At 38.9% G+C, this 18883-nt stretch overlaps 1 protein-coding gene across 1 annotated transcript in view; it reads left to right on the plus strand.

Annotated features, from left to right (window-relative positions):
- The first annotated feature begins 667 nt into the window (after window positions 1–667).
- The window catches only part of ppp1r37 (protein phosphatase 1, regulatory subunit 37), a 46093-nt gene continuing 27877 nt past the window's right edge, over window positions 668–18883 (plus strand). Inside the window, exon 1 of the mRNA XM_080890047.1 lies at window positions 668–2458. Coding sequence (XP_080746173.1) covers window positions 1723–2458 — 736 coding nt within the window. The 5' untranslated portion in view covers window positions 668–1722. The remainder of the gene's footprint in view (window positions 2459–18883) is intronic.

An 18883-nucleotide genomic window follows, 5' to 3' on the forward strand; every position in this document is an offset into this window, starting at 1 on the left:
AAAATTAGCCTTGATGACTACACATTAAGTGAGTGTGGATGAATTATTTCATAATTGCTTCCTGCTAAGATCTGGGGTTCAAGGCTCACTCACCGTTCACTTCACAGTTCATTATAGTTAACCTAGAAATAACCAGAATGGTGATTAGACTAAGTCATTAGTGCATCTGCTGGACGATGGTATTCCTAAATGACTGTTTCCTGGTGTAGTTTGGTGTGTTTGTGCTGTACATGTTGTGGGCTAAATTCTTGCCCCAGAAACTAAACTCTCCTTAAAAAATACAAAAAACTGACTGCCTGTCGACATCCCTGTTGATTGCAGATAGTATGTTGGGCTGGCTGACATAAAACAAAGTACTCCCACGTTCCCTTGAATCAAGATTCTCAGTATCCTTGAGTTTTTCCTGTCTACTAACTTCAAGGAATCCTTGCATTTGTATAGTTTGAAATGGAAGGGAAAACAATATATGCACTATTAAAAAAAATCAAACATTCTATTTGGATGGGAATTTTTAAGCAAAACACTCGTTAACAAGACGTGAGGATTTTCCACTCAAACTTTAAAATATTGTCGTTTTGCAGCCCTCTATAGACACAGACGTTATACACGTGCTGCTCTTGTAACGTTGCGTCTGTTGGACGTACCCTAACGACGTGCTGACGTAAGACGTGTGAACAACAAACAGTTGTTGGACTTCAACAAGCTAGCGAAGGATAACGCTAGAGGAGAACAGGTTGAGCCTGCCTTTTCACGGAGAGAGAGGCGCTTACGAAATCCGGGCGGTCGGAATATTTTATACATTAACTCCTAATAACTAACAGCGTAGGTACCGGCACGTGTAACCCGGCACAGTTCCCTCGTGCTAATGTTAGCAACACAAACACGCTCATTGCTGCTCGGAGTGTGACGCCTGTTTTTTTCCTGGCTGCCGCTGGTCGAGGGCTGTGATGCGAGCAGAGTTGCTGCACGGCAGAGGGTGAGACGGAGCTACAGTCGGATTATATTCGTCTTGACACGGAAAATGGACTTTCTCGGGGAGAAACAGACGGGGTCACGCAAAAAAGCGGGCATGCGACCGCACACGGGCCTGGATGTCATTGTTGGTCAACAACTTTAGCCCGCTAGCGAACGTTAGCTTGCTTTAATTCATGCAGATGAATTGGGTTTGTTGTCGGGCAGTAATCTCACTTTGCTAGCGTAATGGAGGCACCCTGAGTGACTTGTTTGTTTCAATTGATTGTCCTGCTCTTCTTAAATACTACTGGCAATGTGTTGAAGACCGGGGAGCCTTTCGTCGAATAATAGGACACGGTTGGTAAGAATTATTGAATTGTATACCTGCCCGAGTCATAGTTGAGCGAAGTTCTCTACGACTATGAATTATTAGTGTAACAGTATCTATTTCACGCAGGTATAGCATATTTCTATTATTGATAGTTGTGTGAAATTGCACTTTATTTGGCCGATTTTTAAGTATGCACTGCAGCCACCTTTGAATTGGGGTTTATCGACATCTATTCAATCACCCCCTGATGTAAAAAAAATCAGCACTTGTATAGAAGTTGGTAAATAAAACGTCAAGATAGGTATTTATCTGCGTGTATTGTTATGAGCCAGGGCAAAGGCAGCCTTATCCATGTCATTTGGTTCCTAGTCACTGTTTAACCCGAGATCCCAGCTGTTCGGCACAGTTAAAGGCTGAGTTTTACTGGAAATGAAAGCATGAATATCGAAGAGCAGTGTCTAGATTTGTGCAATGTCAAGATGAAAAACAACGTGGACGATGATCACAACACTACTAACAATACAGAAGGGGTTATCCCTCGGATCTCCGAATTGATGACTGACAGCAACACAGAAAAACAAAGCATTGTTCCTACGGAGGCCTCTGAAACTTACCTGATGCCTCAGCTCACTGACAACCTTCAGACAGCAGAGGAGAACAACCAGCAGGCACAAAACACAGTGGAAATTGATGAGGTCAATGGAAATGGAAAGAATAGTGCCCAGGACCCACCAGCGGTCGTGAACCCGACTGATTTTATCTTTTCTACTAGTGAGCAGCACGAGGAGAAAATGAAGGAAGATAAGGACAATAATCCTGCAAAGCTTGTTCTTGAAGAAGGGGATTATGGTGGGGACATGGACATAGGTGTGGATCTGAGTCTCGATGAGAGTGGGGTGCTGGAGGCTGAATCTGTAAATGTTAGATCACTGTCAGACAGTAATTTAGACTCAGTGTCCACTCCTCAGGATGTCCCAGCTGGCAGCACGACAGAAAGCCAGGCTGATGCAAGCCAGACATGCAGCATAGAAGCTTCTGCCACAGATCCAGCTGGATTGTATCCCTCAGTGCAAGAGGGGGACACTAAACACAAAAGTGGCAAAAGGGTGACATTTCCCTCTGATGAGGATATCATCTCTGGAGCAGTGGAGCCAAAGGACCCCTGGAGACATGGTAATTTTTGTTTATTTTTTTTTCTACATGTTTGAATGTGTGATTGAGTTAGTTCTGCGTGTCTGTTGCGCCTGCATGAACATGTCAGCATACTGTGGTTTGCTGGAATTTATTCTTAGAAGGCTTTTTAACAGAATTTGTCCCTCAGCTCCATATGGAGCAGTTGACTCTGTCCACATGTCCTGTCATGCTGCTAAATTTCCCACATATTCTTCAACATTATCGAGTAGATGTTGACACTGATGTATGGAAGGCGTGCCAGAGCACCGGTCTTAGAGAGGAATGTTTGTTTTGTTCCTTTCTTCAAAGCCTGACAACTCTTGCAGGTTCACACTGCTGTCTGTTTAATGCTTAGGCAACACCTGCAATCCCGCCCCATTTTCAAACTAGAAGATCAGTACTTTAATTACTTGTATAACTAAACGGCTTTATCTGGCTTTACCCCCACAGAGGCGTACCATATACAGTATAGACAAGGGTATGTACTGTATGCACTATTGTGACGGAGTCCCACCACACCTTGAGGTGTGCCATTTTTACCACAGCAGGTTCCTGTTTACCCAGTGAAAACATGTTTAGGGAAGCTAATGAAGGACACGACGCCACCTATTGCACCACCTTTAAATATTTTAGTGTTGAAAGTTACAAGGAAATATGTTTTCGCTTTTTATTGTCCATATGTGATATGGATATACAATGTAATATACAATAATTGTAATGTTATGCTCATTTATTTTAACTGAAGTACTCGTTTCAATTTATTGCTGTTAACTATTCCAGTATTACCAGGTCTAATTTGCAGTCTAGTTCTTTTTATACATATTTGTACAGTGCAGGTTTTTTTTTTCCTCTTTTCATTTAAAAAAAATTCTATCATGAACTAACCATGACTCACACACTTTTTCATCTGCTGTGGACAAAGGATGCCGTTTAATAAACAGACCTACAAGCTGGTGTTTGCTCCCAGCACTGATGGCATTTGGCATAGTTACACAGGTGACTGCCTCCTGAGAAGATGACAAATTGTGTTAAGCTTACTACTAGCCTTACGATCTCAGTTTGTTTGTGCCATATTCACATACACTTAAAGGCTAAGCTGGTGACTATCCTATTTATTTTTCCCTGCAAAAATGTAGGCCAGACCAAGCAACGGTTGGTGATCCGAGAAGGGGGGGGGGGGTGTAACAAAAGCAGAAAAACAGGAAGCTTACTGAGCACAAACATTACTGTCTCGTATTCAGCTGTATTTTAATTGTTTTATTAACACCCCGGTTGCAATTTATCAGGAAGCCACCCAGAAAGTCAGTTTTCTATCACAACATTCATGTCCCAGTGTTACCATTGATTTGATCAGTTTAAAACAATTTGCAGATTTCTTGCACCCATTTCCATGACAGGTTTAATTTAGATGTGTTGATATTTTTTTTAAGATAATTTCTTTCTTTTTCCTCCTTTTTGCCAGGCAATCGTGCTGATTGTTAACTGGTCATGGATATCTTATGCTGGACTCCATCAGGGCAAGGTCTCACCCAGTTAGCCAAGTTTTTTGTACCTTGATGAAAGATACAATGCACAGTAAAGTATCTAGATCACTCTAGTGTGGGGTTGACTTTTTATCAAAGACAGTTATCATGTACTTTAGGTAGGTTCCAAAGGTCCAGCTGATTGTGCTTTTGATTTAGACATGGACAAGCACTCGAGGTTAGTGAAGACCTGTTGGAAGTGATTGGACTGAAGAGTTGGAGCAGTGGACTCTTAAACAAAATGTGATAATCAGTGATAATGATAATTATCTTGTATATAATTGCTGTTGAAAAAGACTGAAAAATTGTTTAAGACTGTCACATGTGGATTTTATTATTTTCATTTTTCATACATGCCATATACAACAGCACGCATCAACCCGCACTTTTGGGAAGTTTAAATTTTAGTGTCACGTTTTATGACATTTGAAGGACATTTGAGCAGGATTGAGAAAGCACTCAGCAAAAAAATAATTAAAAATGAATCAATTCTCAGTGGCTTTCGTAGATATAAACCACATTTTTGTGCTTTTAGTTTTTGTGAAGTTTCTGTACAGAAATGGTTTGTTTTTGTTAATTTTGTCCTGTTGTTTTAGCCATAGGGGGTATTATTTCATGCCAGCACATAAATTTGTCAATGTTGCAGTAGTTTAGTTAATATAAAGAGCAGTTTAAATTTATGAAAATGCTCCCTTAGACACGTTCTGCTGTCCCAGTGTGATATGAACTGTGGATGCATTATCCTGCTCAAGACCCACAGGGCACACTTTGAGGATTGTGGTTGTAAGTCAACTCACAAGATGACAAGCTTTTAGATCTGCCCATTTTCTTTGGTTGACGTGACAGACACTACTGCATAGTAATGTTGATGCTGGTAGTGATAGTGAACACCTGGTGATTTTGAAGAGTTACCGTGATGAGCACTCAGAAGGGTGCTGGACTAACTTTTACATTGGTTGCACTTATGTGCTTTTTCATTTATCTGCCATATGGTGTTAGTGCACCCCAGAAATATATTCATCAAATTATTGCCTTTTGGCAATAATTTGTGTAACCGTTGGCCTTCTGTATTTTAGTGTTATGAAGAGGGTGCTGTAACACACTCTGATTTCATGGAGGAGATTTCTGTTCATTCTTCCAAAACTAATGAGAATTGACCATGTAATAACCTCCTAGCTACTCCCCACATGTAAAGGCTGAGATTATGTGTATGAGGCAGCAGCAGGAGCGACTTGTGGTTTACTGCTGAATGGTCTACATACTTGTGGTGTTCCCACACTACAAGTAACCTGACAACCCCCCTAATTTTATTTACACAACAGTGTATACGTATGGAGCTCTTACTGTGTGACAGCAGGAAATAACAAGAGTTAGGAAAGCAAATTCTAAAGGAAAAAATTTGCAGAATGTAATAACATAAAGTGCATGAAGGACATAAAAACTAAAAGATAGACTTTGAAATGTATCGTTGTTTCAGAAAAGGCAGGTAGTGAAATATGCCCAGCCAGACTAAATGATCTCCTTTTACTCATTGAACTGAAGCTGGGAGCAAATACAAGTAAATTACCAGAAAGGCACCCTCTTTAAATATTTTCACACTATTTTTCTTCGTTATTGCCAAAAAGCCTGCCAGTATTCAGTTTAATTAATATTTTTTTAAGCGTTAGTCCTGCTTCTCATATCTTCCTGAGGTATCTTATCTGAATGTCAACAAAGGCTCCTCAGGCACTGTTAGTAGCGTGCACAGTGTCACAATAGAGCCACTGTCCGCCCGGACCCTTCTACAGATCTAGTGTCAGGTTCACTGGGTTCCTGTCTTATTTCATCTGTCATAAAGATAAAAGTGAAATGAGCTCACAGAGCCTGGAGCTTCATCTGTAAGCAGTGAGAGTTACAGCTGTAAAAGCAGAGGGAAGGACATTTGAGGTTGGTGTTGAATATTACAAAAGGAACTGATATCTGGTTTACTACTGCCAGAAAGTAAACTTGTGAAAGGAGTGAACATCATGCAGTCAATGTGAAATGTGCTCTTGGGGTTCTCAGGGGCTGATGTCACTTTTCACTTTCTTGTGGCACTTCAGCTTTTAGAATTAACCCAAAAGGAGAAAAATAAGGAAAAAAAAAAAAAAGAATTAACCCAAAAGTATTGACATTCACCATTTAGAGCTAATGCTGTGATAGAGTGCTAAAATAGGGCTGTGTGTGACTCATATTTTCAATGAAGGCTTCCATGTCTTCAGTATTTTTTTATTTTATTTTTTATTTTTGTGTGTGCGATGATTCTCTTATTTTGCCACCTCTTTCCATTATGGCGACACACCTCCATCCTTCCCTCAAAGCCCAAAGTCACTTCCCGCCAGGCTGTGACTGGTCTATTTCAAGCCAAGACAGGAGAATAAAACTAAATGAGCTTCTTGGAAACACTTTGATTTCAAGGAGTTTGCTGAGGGACAGCAAAGCCGTGATGTTTTAAAAGTAAAATATAGTCATTATGAGTTTTAATGTAAACATGTCTACTCAGAAACTTCATTTTGTTGACAGTGTCTGAAACAAAATAAAGGAAGTTGTAAAATATATAATTATCATTTTGTTCTGAGTTGAGTAATATTCCTAGAACTGTTTTTCCCCCCCCCCCCCCCCCCCTTTTGTCTTGCTCAGTTAAGACCCGAGGGATGTTTGTACTCTCCATTAAGGCCTGAGCAAATACTACATCATATCTTGAGATTTCTGAACTTCCCAGCATGATGCATAGCTTCCCCACCTTCCTCCATTTCTGCCTGTCTATTCTCTATTCTCTTTTTTGACTAGCTAGATTAGCTTAAGTGCAGGCGGCCTTTTCAGCAATGCATTGTGAACACAAAGCACTAGGTCACATTGGAAGCATATGGTCTAAGATGGTTCAGTCGCTGTGACTTGCGATATTACTAAACAAGTTCTAAATTTTAACTCTTACTATTACAGCACAACTGTAGAGGTACAGTTCTAGACTGGCTACCACAAGGGAAATTTGTAACAGCCTTATTATAATTCAGCTGTGAAATTAAGTTAAAGTTTGCTAATTGCAATACAGTCAATAAACAATGCAGGTAATGTACAATTGATTATCCTGGAAGCAATTAAACTCTTTAGCCTACGTGTTGTTCGGTGTCAGACCTAAGGCCCACTTGGCACCATATTATTAGAGGCTCTGTGACCCATGAAATGTTATTTGTTGTGGCTCTAGACCAAGTTACAAACTAATAAGCAGAGCTTTCAGTGTAGAGCATGAACAAAGGCTCTGGAAACCTGCAAGTTAGTTCAGTTTACATGAGCAGCAGAGCTGAAGTTTTAACAACTAAATTCTTTTTCTGATCCAAACGTAACACTTTGTAATAATTGGACTGTGTGATAACAGTGTTTTTATATCTTGTGATGTGCCAAATTTGTTTAGTTAGGTGTGCAGATGTACTTTTTCATTCTGTTGGAAGCAAATAGCTGTGAAAATTTAGGTGTTAAATCAGTCGAGTTGACATCATTAAATCTGGTTTATTAGGTGTCATTAACATCCAGTTTCTCATAAAATCGTAAGATACATAGTGAATTCAGGACTATTATTTGGAGAAAGAATAAATATTAATTAAAAAAAACAACAAGGAACAGATTTAAAGCTGAAAATACTGGTTTAGCTTTTTAGCATGCATGAAAAGTCATTGCAGTTATTTTAAGATGCAAATTCAATAAATGAAAAATGAACAGCATCATTGCATAAATTGTTTGAAACCATTTAAATTCTATCAAATTCTACCAATTCTATCCTTGAAGCTTGTGCATGTGAATGCACATCTTGGACATTTGCGATGTTAGAATGACAACATGGATGCAGAATTTGCTATTCACAGAAGAATTTGGTACGTTTACATATCAGCAGAACGGACACCTTAATAAATCTATGTAACAACCACATTGGTTCAAAATTAATGCTTTTTTTCTGCAGTGGTTTTTTTTTTCAGCTCCCATTACACAGATCTTTATGTGTGATGTGATAAGACAACACCTGATAAAGTCAGCCCTTTAGGCTGTCTTTAGTTTGTACATTCATCTATTATGCATTTACTCTGTCTATGCTATGTAAGTGTGCTTGTCTGCGTTTGTTTTGTGCTAAATCCTGGCCTTTGACACTCTGCCAATCTGCACTGTGTCTTAAAGAAAAAAACAACAGATGAACGCTTATAAATGGCAGAAATGGCATACTGGTTCGAATGCTGTTGTTTTCTGATCCTCACTTTCCGTCCTCATCAAACAGGAATTCCTTGCCCTTCCCTCCCTAATGTCGTTTCTCTTAACACACGAGGAGGCTGGAATTGAAGTATTGCTTTCTCTGTCTGTACGCAAATGCACAAAATGCTGCCTCATAGAAAACTGGATCATACAACTGTCATTCCCTCATAACTGTCCATCTGGTTCAGCAGCTTTCTCTCTGGCAGGCTCAATCCTTTGTCATCTGGGTGTGAGTTTAGAATGGCTTCACTGTTTTGTTGTTGTTTTGTTTTTCTGGTGTCATACCGAAAAGATTAAGAGAAGGGCTGTTGATGGGCATGTATTGCTAAAGGCATGGAATCTGCATGTAGTGAAAGGTCAAAAATGAATTCCAAATTTGTTGTCTAGTATTAAAAGAGGATAACAAACATAAAATGATCATTGTGTTTCATTCTAATCCCTTTGTTTTGCCTTTCAGCACATGCTGCTCTCTCCAAAAAAGTCTGGCAGATTTAGTTTAATATACGTTTTTTTAATTTTTTAATTTTTCCATTTGGATCTCAGTGTTGAACAATATAATTCTATAAGATTTTTTTATATTCTGCTGTATTCTAGCAGCAGTTACAGAGTTGCATAGTCTGTAGTAATGTTCAAGAAATCCTAACACACTCAATGTCTTTGTTCTGCAGTGATGTGAAATGTGAGCTCAGGTATTGTGTGGGTTATTTGTGTTTTTCTTTTTAGGAATCCATTGCAGATTTTCCACAGAAAAGTCTTTGGCCAGGTGAAGTTAGAACCTGGGACAGAGCAGAACTCCAAATGACAAGTTCACAGAGAGAGCTGGTAAAGAAACGGTTATATAATGTGATAATTTCCAGAATAGGTGAACATGTATATCAGGCCTCTAGAGATTCAAGTATGTGGCACAATCAAAAAGTAAGAACACATACTTACTTAAAAAACAAACCGTGCACAACATTCCTGCAGTTTTTAGGTCACTCCCTAAAGGGCTGTTCTGACCATTCCTGCTGATGCACATTTGCAATGCATGGTGAGTCTCCTTGACTATGTCAAAACAGCAGCCTATGAAATAAACATTTATTTGGGCAAGAAGAAGAAGTTGTAGGGTATCAGATTGTGATGATTGTGACAAACAGCACAGTATTTTTCTTTGGTACAGCATTTGTGCAGTCTTCTTGGTGTCTGGGTTGTCTTCTGTAATGCTTCTATGTTGCAGGCTGGACAGGGCAGTCGCATTACACACTTACTATGTTTTTTTTTTTTTTTTTTTTTTTTTTTAATGGGGATAGTACATGAACACAGACTAAAGGAAGTATTAACAGAAAAAGCAAACCAACAACGACAAAAAAAGAATAATCGACAGATTATAGGTCCTGATTGGTTTTGGTTATCTTGGATTACTTGCTCAGGCCTTGTTGCAGTGGCCACTTTCAACTATGTCCACTTTCATTGCACCGTATGTATATGATGGCACATCAGTTGTGGGCTAAGACCAGGTATGCTTGTATTGCATACTAATCTCAGTTCCAAAGTGAGTACACAGATTATAACTCACTCACTTTTTCTATCTGATCTTGTACTGGACCTTTAGTTTGCCTAAAAAGGGTTTGGGTGGAATTTTAAACCTTTGGGCTTGTCTGTTTGTTTTTTTTTTGTGGGTTTTTTTGTAATTTAAGACACAGGCTCAGGTGTGAGTGTCAGACTTGTATCTCTTTTGTGCATGCATGATCACGGTCTCGTCATGCAGACTTGTGCAAGCAAACTGGAGGAGTGCCTCAGGCCGTGCCTTTTTGCCGCACCTCTGACGTACAAGGCAGCCAGTTGTCATGTGTGAATGACGCTACTACCACTGTCTACAACACAGCACTGTGAAATTGCAACCAATGGACCTGGAGAATTTGGGGGTGCTATTTTGAACATTGGCACTTGGACGTTAAGTAGGAACTGGCAGTATGTCTGTGTTCCTTAACATTTGCACCTATCCATTTTTATGTGGTGCAGAAATATGCAAACAGCAACATAACTGACTAACTATAAAGAACTCTCAGGCTTGAATTGATTTGGCCAATCAGAAAATAAATTATCCAAAGACTAGTGAAGGTGTTGGGCTTACACCTGAAATAATATGGATTTAATTCTCTGCACCGCCTGTAGGACATCTGGCTTCCATGTGTTCCACTCTCTGTCCAATCTTCTTTACTGGCACAGCTTTATTTTTAGCTGCTAGCTGGGAATAATTTCCTCTAACGCATGTAACCTGTCAACACTGGTTTCCCGGTTTTTACCTTTCGAATTTAGCTTAATAAATGCTGGCTAAGTAATCAACTCTAGATCTTTTCCAAAGATTTTTTATTTAGCCTTCCACCAAGAGAGGTAGTTCTAGGTTGTTGTAGGGTAGCAATGTCCACAATATAACAACAAGTCAGCAAAAAACAGAATAACCTTTGTTTTTTGATTAGTCATATTTTCTTTGTTACAAACATTCTCTGTAGAAACCAGATATGCATATAGGTGGTAGGTTTATCTTCAGTAGCTTGTCTTATACAGTTTTTGCTTTTTTCCATATCAAACCTAAAGCATTTCTTTATGCTGCTGTTGTGCTGAAGTTGCTGTGTCAGTCTTTGCAAGCAAAGCCAGTATGTGTAAACAAGTTAGACAGGTGAAATTCAACACACTATGTGGGTCAAAGGAGTTTCAGTGGAATCCTCTCTGTGTGCCAAATCTGCTGTGTCTCTGTCTCTGCAAACAGTGTTGTTTCTTCTTCTGCACACACGCAAACAATTGTCTTTTCCTGTTTCCTCTTTGCTGCTGGAGTTAGGCGAGAAAGCACAGTGTCTGTAGCCAATTTGTTTGTACTTTGTTTTACGTCAGATTGTTGGGAAGGCTGAGAATTGATGGATTTTGATGTGTATGATATTGGGCTGGACTTAAGTATCTTCTAAAAAATTTGCAGGCCTACTCAAAAGTTACAGATTATGTGCATGTTGCATTGGCTCTGAACCAACATTTTGTTAAAGAATGTGCAGTAAAGTCAATAATTGGATTACTTTGTATGATTGTTGCATTATGTTAGTCAGGACTTTCATACGACAGCTGCTTCTAAGTAGGTGAGAAAGCCTTTTAATTGTATTAAAAGATGATAATTACATGTGTGTGCAGGCACTCGAGGCTTGGCTTCAACATCAAGTGATTTTACACAGCTTCGCATGAAATTAGTAAGGTCTGTCCAAAAGCTTGAAGAATGGGACGGCCATTAATTACCCAGCTCATTTTACAACACCAAATGTCTGTAGGGCTTGTACAGTGGCTGTCCAGGTGTGAATACATGGGAAAGAAATGATCAGAGCTCTAAGTCTCACACTCATCACAGTCCTATGCAGCAGACGAGATGCATACAGCTGTAAGAGTGAAGTAGACTCTTCTTGTAATTGCGAGATGGCCAGTAAGAAACATGAACAATTTATCAGAGATTTGTTGATCAGACAGAAAATAAACTGCAAAAAAATGAGAGCTCTTAAATCTGGCTGATTTCTCTCTCGACCAGAGGTAGCTGTAATTGATAACATCATTTATTGTATTGGATGTTCCTTAAATAAGTGAACTATTCCTTTATCTGGTGTAACAAATAGCTTCTCACCTTGCCTTAGAAACACAGCTAAATTAAAAATTCTTGCTTCACGTCTTATATAATAGCATGCCATGTTCATGATAGTTATTCAGGTTGTTCATTTGTCCCAGTAAGAGTAGCTCAAACTAAGTCTGGTACTAAAGCCCACGCTCATATTGTGGGCTCTCTGTGGGTCGATCCGTTCTGACCTTTTGTGGGTGGTGGTAGAGGCTTTGACTGCAGCAATGTTATGTTGTGCAGCTACAAATGAGAATAGATCTCCTGTATTTTTAGATGCTGCATTTATTAATAATGATGTAATTTCTGTTTTCATACTTAAGTTGCAGGAAACTGACAAGTAACAGAAATTGGATGTGCACTAGATGTGACTTGGTGAAGAAAAATGTGTCTGGTTTGAGTTGTACAAGTTAAGGAGACTGGCGGGAAACCGAAGCAGCAGGATGCCTTTATTTTTTGTTTCACATGTTGCACAGTGTGGTCGGTAACAAACCACCAAACTGCGCTTGTGCAAACAGCTCTTTTTTTTTTTTTTTTGGTCGTGCTCTTTTATACAGGGTCTGTTATGTGTACCTGTTCTTCAGGCCCTCATTTGAGTTTAAATATAGTAAAACCATTCATATGTAGGCCTGCCTTAAAGATTAACCTGGGTTGTCCTTGATTCCTGAGTTTTAAGTTTCCAGAAGAAGGGAGGTCATTTTCCGGTAGGCCTACATACAACTGGACTTCCTTTTGCAACCAGTTCAGTCATGCCTTGCTGGCCATTAGACAAAAATTCAAGCTTAAGGCACTTTTGCCTTGACTTAACTTTTCAGACACCGAAGGCCATCTTGTACACACGTCTCAAAAACAGTAGTCAGTAGGTTCTTTGTTTTCAGAAAAAAAGTTGCTTAAGGGCCACAAAAATACACTAAGTTAGCAACAATAACATGAGCTGAAATGAGCTGATTAGTATAGTGAGTGACATTAACAGTTACTACACATTTCCACATTAAAAATAAAGAAGAAAAGCAGACATATCAGAAAGCTAAAATTAAAAGCTGAATACCTACCCAGACAATATCAAAGTAGTTTAATGCTTTGCTACTTTGAAACTTGGGTAAATATACAAAATAATAAATTATAGTTTAGATTGAAGCCAGCAGAGAAAAAGGCAGATTATGTAAACATTTTGTCGAGACACTCATATTTTCCACTTCATAACTCTCATGGAAATCAGTTAAAGTAATTAATAAGTTTTGCAAGTTTTGGAGTTGTGCAAGTCTAGATTGTAAAGAAATGTTTTCAGACTTAGAAATTAGGAAAATGTTTGACTTCATGCTAAAAACCTTTATAAGCAATCACAAAAAGAGTACTGGGGTAGTATCAATAAAATTCTCTTTATTTCTGGGAGACTTTCATGGTGTTGCACATGTAGTTTAAAAAAAAATACAAAAAAGATATTGCCAAGACTTGTGAAAAGGGCTTGTGAGTCTCTCTCATCAGTTCAAAGGCAGCTAAACTTTGTGCTTTGAATGTACTAGCATATTGACTGATAACCTGTACCAAGGAAACCCTTCCAATCACATGCTGGTTGAGGTTTCCGTTGCCTGAAGCTTGAATCGAAAGTTGCTAGATTTTTTTTAAACTGAGTTTAAAAGTAATGGATGTTTTTGTAGTTGCATTAAATTGCAGTATACTGAGGGCAAAATAATTCCTTGTGCCTCAAGTATGTTATTTGAAGTGCCGGCTCTGGAAATTGTCTGCTCTTCCTTTGTTCTTTGTAGCTCCAAGACAGTTGAGGTGTGGAAGTGAAGTAGCAGGTTTTTGTTATTGAATAGTCCTCACATTCAGTGCCTGAGTGAAGAAGGCTTTGAATTCTTCTAAGTGGTGAACTCTCCCTCTAGAGAGTTCTGTGCCTGTACCTGTTGCAATTCTTCCAGTTGTTCAGGTTAAGCAATTGATTTATAATTTCCTGCAGTTTTTCTTATTCCAAGATACCCTGCTGGCTGTGCACTGTAGAACAGAAGTAACAGAGCAGAACTTATTCTGGTTACTTTGTACTAAAAAAAGGCAGTTGTTGTAATCAAATGCAAACATTAACCTCACCTAAATACTGTGACATTTTCCTGTCAGTTTTTTTTTTTTTTTAATTACTGACAAGCACAGTAGAACGGCTTGTCTGGATCACAGAAATCCCTGTTTACTCAAACAAATGTGTTGGAAGCCTGAGACAGGGCAAGTCTAGCACCAAGAGAAAGCAGGAGCAGACTAAACTGTCAACCTCAGCTGTCAATTAGCAGCAAAAAGCTTTTTTTTTAAGCCTTCAGGTCTTGTTGACAGTGTCCTAATCTCCAAAATGCCAACCATGACACTTAACAGAGGGCCTGAATTTAGTGATTGAGACTATAATGACTTATTGGTTAGGCGAGTGGGGGGATAGGGATGTTGTACTCTGCTCTTCCACACTAGCTTAAGCATTCAGCTGTATTGCTTTGTCAAAACAGACAGTTTATTGAAAGACTTGGTAAAGATAAAGCTGAATTCCCTGTATATTTTTGGCATACTGGTGTTGCACTTGGCTTTAACAGTGGTATGCCTTAAGAAGCCACATTATCATGAACTTATTTAACAAAAAAGGTCTTGGGATAAGCATCCGTGTGACGATTAGAAATAAAGAAAATAATTTGAGAGTGATGGCTTACATGTCATCTTGTAAACATAAGTGACCAAATTCTGTAGAGGATATATTTGGCTTTTCTTTGCTCCCACTTGATGTTGATGATGGTGTTCACCATGTTTAATAAGGAGTAAATCTCTACCCACAGTCTTGTCTTTTATAGCACAACATCTTTTTAATCATAAATCCTGCAGCTTTTAATTCACCTCTGTTGATATTAGTTAGTAACCTGGGTGCTTTTTTTCCCTTTGATTTTGCTCACAACCTTATCTATGGCAGCAATCAGTGATTAAGTGTGAGGGACGTGCTGCTTGATTGCTTGGTTGAGCAGATTTGCTAAGTCAGAGCAGAGATCATTTCTCTGTCTTGTCTTGAAACCTGAAATATCAAGGTAGCTAAATGTCTTTGCCCCTCATCTATCATCTTTGGAGCTGTTAGCTGCTGAGATAACCACCATTTCAGCAAGGGTTTAAACAGAATATTAGAATTCCCAGGATCTAGATAAATGCTGCATAGTAATTTTTTAATTTGTATTCAAGGTGGAAATGGATTGGAAATATTAGGAAACGGAGCAATGACATGCAGCAAAGGTCCAGCCAGTCGGGCGTTGAACTGGGAAATCAACACACGACTGCGCATACTTGATACAGTATGCACATTTAACAAAATGTTTTTTTTAAGGGTCAAAACAAGTTTGTGCTTGTCTATCTGTAATGTTCTTGCTTATCTAATGAAGTCCATTGCTCCCACACAGTATCGGGGAGCACTTGTTTTCACATGTTTTTCCTTATTTGTCTGCATTTTTGTTTTTGCTGTGTTTCTAGACACGGAGAGCATTTCTCTTATTGTTTGTGTGCTTTTCCTCTCGTGTGTGTGTTTTGTTCTTTGCCCACCATTAACTTCTGCATACCAGTAACTTTTAATTTGGTTTCTGACTATGTTGTTTGGAGCAGTCCTTCCCCTCCCTACTTCTTATTCCTGTGCACCTCCTCATCACCACTCCCTCCATACAAGTACCAGCAGCACTGGAGGGAGTGCTATAAAATAGAAGAAAAGACCAAGGCATGCAGAAACACAGGCAACAGCTGTAGCTCTGATACTGATGTCTCTTCTGCATTTGTCTCTTTGTGTTATTGCTTATGTATTTCCTTTTAAGTTTTTGTGTACTTTTCTTGTCTGTTTGCTTGTTTTTGAGGTGTTTGATGTAAATCTCCTTGCACAACTTTCTTTTTTATTTTGTACACTAGTGCTAAAATATCTCAATCTCTCTCATCCCTTCTCTGTCTCTAATGAATGTGTAAAAATACTATGTAGTGAGCATGAGACCCTCTCTACCCTCAGACCCCACCTTCCCTCAGGAAATGTTTACACACACTTGCTCCACTGCGACTCTGCACAATAACTCTTTTCCAAGGACACAGTGTTCATTGGAGTGCACATAATGTACTGTAGAACTTTACAAGACTGCTTTCTTACACAGTGGTGGAAGTGACATCCAGGAGGACTTAACAAATTCAGATCCAGATACTTTCCGTAGGTGAAGCACAAATGTAAACTAGAAAATGCATTTTCTGAAGAAACTGCAGTGTGAATGCTGATAACTGAATGTTTTGAGCTGAAATAAAATAATTGCTAAATTTAAGTAAAAAATGTTGAATGAGATGAAAAATAGATTCGTCGAATATCCAGATACAGCTTTACAGAAGTATCAAAATTTAGATGGAGTACTATTATGACTGAAGTGAAGACAGGACTGTAATGAAAGGGCATCCTCATCCAGTCATGGGCTCTAGTCAGTTTTTAACAGCAGTCTAGTGGAGAGTGTGGTTGGTGGCTATATTTTACAGCAGTAATTAGAATTAATTCTTTTTTTGAGGGCACATGACTTCAGCAGGACTGAAGCTCCCACCCCCATCTTAAAGGCCGACATTTAAGACGGCCAACTTGTCAACAAACTTGCACTTCTGAAGCCAGATGAGGGCTCTTTTCCTTGCTGCTTCAACAGTGATTCATATTTGTTGGACCCCTGAGAGCAGAGAAGGGGCTATTGTCTGTTGGGGCTGCAGTTCTTCATGAGCTGTCCAGGCTGGAACCAAAGCTAATGAAGGTTCCCACATAACTCCAGAGTTAACAGCTGTTGTAAATCGGAGTAAAATAATGTTTATTGTAACCAGCTAGGATAACCAGGATAACTTAATAAGCTTCAATTGTTTAGTCGGCGAATCATGTGCATCCATAGCTACATGACTTGTGATAATGCTGGTGAACACTGGCAGTTCAGCTTTTTGTTGTTTACTTCTTTTTTTTGTTTGTTTGTTTTCTTTTAACGTGACTGAAGAGACTACATAGTCAAAGAAATTGCTAGTTTTTGACCTTTATGGTTAATCGTTCAACCGTTTGCCAGTGGCCAATGATTATAAAACAAAATAATGTTAACAATTTACGTGATTTATGTTTTTTTTGTTTGTTTTTTTTTTTATTTATTTTTTTATCGTCTGACACAGAGTACTTGAGCAGATTTGTGCTTTAGTGGACCAAGAATCATTTAACTACTTACACTACTTTCATTGCATCTTTGACGCAAATTATTTATAATTACGCCATTTGATTTACTTAGGAATTACTAAAAATAATAACGCACTGACAATTCAACTTCTGTCATTTGGATTGGATTGTATGTCTGCTTTTGCATTCAAGTTGCAGGTGCTAAAAGTATATAGAATGGATGCTGAAATACTGCTGAAAAGACAGTTCATATACCCAGTAAATATAATTATGAGATGTGTAAAATAATATCTAAAAATATAAATACTAAGTAGTCTGAAAATTATAATAGCGCTTGGATGACAAACAAACTGATTAATGTGTCCTATTGGAAATGTTGTGCAAGTAATTCTGCATTAAAATTACACAAATCTCACGTCACCTGTCACTGGCCTTTCACAGTTCCCAGTAGTTCAATTCCTTGGAATTGTTAGTCTGCTTGCCTATCAATCCTGTTTATCGGTTCCACTTACGTGACAATCAGCTGATTTCTGTATGTGTTGGAGAAGGTAAATAGTGGCACAGCCCACATCGTCCATATGGACATTAGTTTTATTTTTTTTACACAAAAGGGCACAGTGATAAAGTGCAAACTATATTGAGGACAGAAACAACCAGTTTATACTTACACCTACATAGACAGCATGTTAACACTAAGCTAGCCAAGAACCCAGAGTGATGTTAAAGCTGAATGAATGCCAACCTCAGCGCAGCATCCGGACTCTGATCTTTAACAGGTAACAAAGAGAGTGATGAGCAGTTCGTTTCTACTGCTTCATGTTTCTAAAGTCAAATCACTGTGGCGATGGCTGAAGACTCTTTGTGCTGGATTTCATCTTTGTGTTTTTGGCTTTGTGTTTTAGCTAAATATGAAGAGAAAGATCATGTGTGTGTCCTCATTAGGCTAGGGATTTGTGTTGGCGTGTGGGACTGTAGCTAATAGGTTTCTATTGTTAAATACTCCTGGTGCTTGAAGCCTTTCCGTCAGGTGTGATTAATACATTTGAGAGGGTGTAAGTTAAAGTGATGGGGGACATTGTGTGAGATGAAGGAGATTAGAAATGGAGCCAACAGTGAAGTGGACAAGTTCTCACCTTGGCAAGACAAATCAAAATGCTGACGGCAGCAAAAGTCAATAACACACACAGAGACAGACAGAACAGCCAGTGTGTTACAGCTTTGCTTTCTGCAGGGTAGATACACTGGTTGGAAAGAGAATGGATGTCATTGTTTTTCTGCCAATGTAATTTACTGTTGTGATCTTTCAAACCTCCTTCTATACACTCTGTTTTTCATCTCACGTTCTATTAGTAATTTTCTGTATTCTTCTGTCTTTTTTTTTTTTGGCGCATAAGTGCTTCACTTCATTTCTCTGCTGAGTCTCTCAGGCGGAACAGCGGGTTTGAATGCTGCCCAGTCATCTGACTGGAGTTAGCCCCCACAACCGTCTAGGATGGCAACGGTGGCTGACCCACACGCAGACCAAGAACAATACCTCCTTTTTGCTGACTTAAGTAGGGGAGTACTTAAAGGGGTTGCAATCTCTGATTCTCTCTTTCAAGAGAGTGCTCCCTAAGGCAGAAACACTAACAGCTCACATGAAAAAAGAATATTTTCTAAGTCTCCGTGTCTTAGACTTTATTATGTTCATTTTTTTTGAGTCATGGAAAGTCTTGAGTTGTTCTGATGGATCAAAGCAGATTCAGCCATTTGTTAGTGTTTTGCACTTACTGACCAGTAGTTACAGCTTGCTAGTACTGGGTTAATTCTTGTGGCATAGATCAAAAGGAGGCTAAAAACATTCCACAAAGATTTTG

The sequence above is a fragment of the Rhamphochromis sp. 'chilingali' genome (assembly GCF_963969265.1).
Source record: "Rhamphochromis sp. 'chilingali' genome assembly, chromosome: 8".
Classification (NCBI taxonomy): Eukaryota; Metazoa; Chordata; class Actinopteri; order Cichliformes; family Cichlidae; genus Rhamphochromis; species Rhamphochromis sp. 'chilingali'.